General features: G+C 37.3%; 1 protein-coding gene across 1 annotated transcript in view; it reads left to right on the top strand.

Moving 5' to 3' along the window:
* The window catches only part of CCT2 (chaperonin containing TCP1, subunit 2 (beta)), a 16,625-nt gene continuing 11,504 nt past the window's right edge, over positions 1-5,121 (top strand). The window contains exons 1-8 of the mRNA XM_009997725.1: positions 1-150; positions 564-629; positions 816-927; positions 1,908-1,984; positions 2,997-3,109; positions 3,639-3,841; positions 4,025-4,125; positions 4,212-4,339. Coding sequence (XP_009996027.1) covers positions 627-629; positions 816-927; positions 1,908-1,984; positions 2,997-3,109; positions 3,639-3,841; positions 4,025-4,125; positions 4,212-4,339 — 737 coding nt within the window. The 5' untranslated portion in view covers positions 1-150; positions 564-626. The remainder of the gene's footprint in view (positions 151-563; positions 630-815; positions 928-1,907; positions 1,985-2,996; positions 3,110-3,638; positions 3,842-4,024; positions 4,126-4,211; positions 4,340-5,121) is intronic.

Genomic DNA, 5,121 nt, shown 5'->3' with positions numbered 1-5,121 from the left:
TTAGGTTGTTAGCATCAGGAATTTATTTTTTAAATGCCTTGTTTTTTAAAGCTAAGGGAATATGCTTTGTTGTAGGCATCCATTTCTCTTGCTCCCGTGAACATTTTCAAGGCAGGTGCAGATGAAGAAAAGGCTGAAACAGCTCGATTGGTAAGTTTAATTCTTGAAAAAGCTGGTAATGCCTGTTAAATGTGCTCTCAGTTTATGGTGGTACTTCATCTTTTTTGTTGGTTTTTCTTGTTGCATGTCTGTGAACAGCAGGTAGGGGGAGTGTTGTTAATGCTAACAGTTAGAGAAACTCCTCGTATTTAAAATGAGTGCCTCAACTCAGAAGACGGGTGTTCACTGGAAGGCATTTATTTTGCCTGTGAGTAAGACTTTTGTGGTTTCTAGGAGGAGTATATTTGATGGGCTTATCAAAATGTAGTAGTTAAGAAGCTTGGACCCAGACTCTGCTGAAAGGAGTGTGCATGTGTAAAGGTCCCCATAGAAGTTAGGGGCTAGCATCTATTTCTTGTACTAAAATAAAAACCTTTCCTAAGGTACATTTGCTTTCATTTCAGTCATCCTTTGTTGGTGCCATTGCTATCGGTGACCTGGTCAAGAGCACCCTGGGGCCTAAAGGCATGGTGAGTTAGCTGCAAGGTCTCAGTGCTTGTACCTGTGTCGTGAGCCGATACTGGGGGGCTACCCTCAATGTTTAGACTTATGTGGGGAAGAAAATAACAGTTTCCCAAAACCTGTTAGTTCACTTTTAATTAGCTTTAGTTTTAATAGTTACAGTGTGTCTTCAAGCGGTGTTTTCAATCTTGTAGGACAAGATTCTTTTAAGTACTGGGAGAGATAGCACGGTAACAGTGACCAATGATGGTGCAACCATCCTGAAGGCTATTGGAGTTGACAACCCAGCTGCCAAGGTCTTGGTTGGTGAGTTTCTAACAGCTTGTTGTTGGAATACTTGGTATTTCTTAATTTGTAACTTTATTAGGTACTTTTTATTTGTTTTTAGAAAGTAGTGTTAAAATAATGAGATGGCTCTGCTTTTATTGTAAGGGGGTTGGACTAGATGACCTTTAGAGGTCCCTTCCAACCCAAGATATTTCATGATTCTAATGTGAAAAATAAAAGGGAGGGAGAGCCAAATTCCTGAAGTAAGGAGGCCAAGTTGTTTCAGGAGTTGTAGGCCTCTAGCAAAAGTAAAATGGAGGTATATGCTGCTCTTATAAAACTGTGCTGGTGTTTCCTCATTTTCCCTCAGCCCTGGTTTGTCCCAGGAATTAAAAGGAACAAAAGACAGCTATGTGCCCTTCTTTTTTCATCGGGAAATATGCAACAGAAATCTGCTGGGCTACAGATGTCTCTCTGGTTGTCCCTGATTTAAATCTCCTTTTATCACTTAATCAGGATGGTACTCAGGACAAAGTTTACATCTGTGATCAAGCGTCTTAGTGTACAAATGTGCAGTTCTAGTGACAAGCAGGACCGTAAACAATTTGTTGTCGAGTCTGTTAGTGATTTTGTGTTTGCTGGGTCCTTGTTCATCAAAAGCTCATGGGGCATGCTTGGTTATTATATTCTGTGATCCTGTGTGTGTAGCTTAGAGCTTCTGTCTAGTCCTACTTTTTAATCACCATCTTTAGGAATGGGAAGAGAAAGGAGTAGCTCTTGACTGTTGCCACACTCGAACTAGATTGCAAACAAAGGGTGTGAATTTGAAAGATGCTGAATTTAATTTGCATCTTGGGTTTTTGTGTGACTTAAAGAGTAACCTCTTTAAAACATTGAGGAGTTAAGATTTCTTTTTCTTCTCTAAGCTGTTGTAAGATACAAATATTTGTGTGTAAAGTTGGTACTGGTGAGCTTGGTATTTTGAATCAAAATGCTAATGCAGTGGCTTCTTTCTTTAGATATGTCAAAGGTTCAAGATGATGAAGTTGGTGATGGAACTACATCTGTCACAGTTTTGGCAGCTGAATTACTAAGGGTGATGTATTACAGTGTTTTAGATGTGGTTTTATTTGGCTGTGTGCTACTGTGATACCAATGGGGGATGTGTTACTTGTTTATGAAGAGTGCTTTCAAAGTGTAGAGGTACCTTAGTCAGTTTATGTTTAAATTTATAGAGAAAAAATCCCCTTACATGTTGTGGCATCAATATTTTTTTTAATTTTAAGCTATATTTGTTTTATTATTATTTATAAATTCACAAGTATTTTAATTTGGTACATTTTAGAAAATTACTTTATTTCATAATGCAAGTTAAACAGAGAAGAATCACACAGGTCACTGGTCTCTTCCTGGGTGTTGCACTGGGTAGCACGCATCACTCCTTAGTTGTGAGGTTCAGTCCTCTGAAACCCTTTTTGTGACATCAATGAGAAAAAACACAAGGCTTGTTAAATTCTGTGCTTTTGTGCACAAGACCTAAATTCGTGCTGTTCCTTGAAACTCTGCACACAGAGTTTACACTGCTGAACTCTTAGATCTGAAAGTACTATGTACTATGAAAGAGACTTCAGAAGTGAGGACCTGCCATTAGAGCTGTGCCAGTAAGTCCAGGTCATCTCAAATTCAATAACTGTGATCAAGAGCATCTGAGAAGCATCAGCTTGCCAACTTCCTCTCAGAAAGGGATTTAGAGATGTTTTGTTTGTTTTTGCAACTACACTTTAAGTTGCAGCTGTAAGTGAACAGGAAACTGATCTCAAACATGAAGTGAAAGATTGTTATTTTGAAGTGTATGTCTGGTTGCTATTCGTATTAAAGTTAGTTGGGTTTTTTTTTAATTAATAAAAATTTCATTACAATATTCCAAAGGCAGATCATATTTGCCTAGATTGGAAAAAAAACAACTCTTAGTAGGTTGACTTTCATTATTTACAGCTTTCTGTTTTTTACTGCCATTCAGAATTTTCTGATTACTTGGAAGTGCCTTTCCTAGTTAGAATAAATGTACCTTGGGGAAGAAAAACTAATAATTCGTTTCATTTGAATAGGAGGCAGAATTACTGATTTCAAGGAAGATTCATCCCCAGACCATCATTGCAGGCTGGAGAGCAGCCACAAAAGCTTCAAGAGAGGCACTTCTGAAAGCAGCTGTGGATCATAGGTTAGTAATGTACATTTGCTGTAACTCTTCATGAACCAATCAAGATTGAAACAGTGAGAATTATATGCCATTGGAAATTTTTTTGCTCTCTTCCAAGTAGTCTAAAGGCTGAATTTATGAATTTTAACAGTTGAATACAAAGACTGCTTTTTTATGAACTACAGAAGTGTTACAAAAATATTTAAAATTACTAAGAATGTGCAGAAACAAAATATGAGCAATTATGTTCTCCCTGGAAGAAAAATTTAAGCTGTTATTTCAGATTTTATACTCTGATTTGAAGCGTGGCTATTTTATTTACTTTGAGAGCACTGGTTTTCTCAAGCTGAATGCAGAGGTTCTCCTAATTGAACTGGTATTTCAAAGTTTTAGTCTGGGACACTGGAGGGATTCTGTGTAACATTCCCCAAAATGGAACACAGTACTTACAGATACAGGCCAGAAGAAACAGGGAGAGACTCACAGTGATAGGTTAACAGTAGTTCAGGCTTTCAGTCTGTGTACTTTAACTGTACTGACTTTATTTTAGTGGTGATGAAGTGAAGTTCCGTGAAGATTTGATGAACATTGCAGGAACGACTCTTTCATCAAAATTACTTACTCATCATAAAGATCACTTTGTCAAGCTTGCTGTGGAAGCTGTTCTGAGATTGAAAGGTTCTGGTAATTTGGAGTCTATCCACGTCATTAAGAAACTTGGGGGAAGCTTGGCTGATTCCTACTTAGATGAAGGTAAGTCTCTGTATGTTGGCAGTAAGTGCATTTGAGAAGTGAAGCTGTTAAAAGTCAGACTTTTTTTTTCTAGGAAACATTGCTATATTGTTATTAAATTGAATAATAAAGGTACTTTGTAATAATGTAAATTAATTGTTCTTTTTTAATCTGAAGTTTTACAAGACTTTTCTGTTCCTACAGGCTTTTTACTTGACAAGAAGATTGGTGTAAATCAGCCAAAAAGAATTGAAAATGCAAAGATTCTTATTGCAAATACTGGTATGGATACAGACAAGATTAAGGTAGGTGACAGAACTATTCTTGCGAGACAATGTTTTTGTAAATGGAATTCCCTTTTAGACTGAACTGTTTGTTGTCTTTGATTCAGATTTTTGGCTCTCGCGTCAGAGTGGACTCCACAGCAAAGGTAGCAGAAATAGAACAGGCAGAAAAAGAAAAAATGAAGGAGAAGGTGGAGCGTATTCTTAAGCATGGAATAAACTGCTTTATTAACAGGTATGTATTTTCTGGGAAAAGGTAGAGTTTATAATGCATTTAGAAAGTTGCAGGTTTTAATGTTATGTCAGTGTGAAGAACATTATTTTTTATCCATAAAAGTAGATGATCCTACCTAATGCTTAATTTATTCACTTCATTGACACCAATGCTGTATGGGTTTTTTTGCCTGTTTCCCTTTGTGCATGATGCCCCAGCCTCATTTTGTTGTTTATTTATTTTAAAGAGGAAGAGGTGGTGTTACTTAATCAGGGTTTCATGTTTCCATCCAGTAGAAGCACAGTCACTGTGCTTTTACACCCAGCAGCATTGTCAGGATCCACATGCCCCTTTTGGGGGGAAATTGATGCTGAAAGAGTCTGTGCTGCTAAATGCATTTAATTCAAATTGAACCCGGTATGCATTTTCCTGCATTAAAATGCTGGTCCTGGAGAGTACTCCTTCAAATTCAAGAGGCCTCTTGTGTTTCCAGTTGTGAGTCTTTTATACACATAACCATTTTTGTTTAAGATATGCCACAAACTTAAGTTACTTCTGTTAGCAGTGCACTTCTTAAACTGTCACAGTGCAAAAAAAAATAATAATTGTGTTTTTAATGATGAAAAATGTTTGTCTTTCAGTAATTCTCAGTTGAGTGAAACTGCCATATCTATGAGCATCTTGACACCTGGTGGCTCAGTGTATCATGTGTTCTTCTAGGAAGCTGATGAGTTAGTACTACACCGAAGGATGGGAATTGTCAGAATAGCACTGTTCTCCACAGTAGCAAAGATACACTCTTT

The sequence above is a fragment of the Chaetura pelagica genome, unplaced genomic scaffold (assembly GCF_000747805.2).
Source record: "Chaetura pelagica isolate M959 unplaced genomic scaffold, ChaPel_1.0 scaffold314, whole genome shotgun sequence".
In the NCBI taxonomy this organism is placed as follows: Eukaryota; Metazoa; Chordata; class Aves; order Apodiformes; family Apodidae; genus Chaetura; species Chaetura pelagica.
Note: the sequence above shows the minus strand (reverse complement) of the source record. Positions and strands in the feature narration are given on the sequence as shown.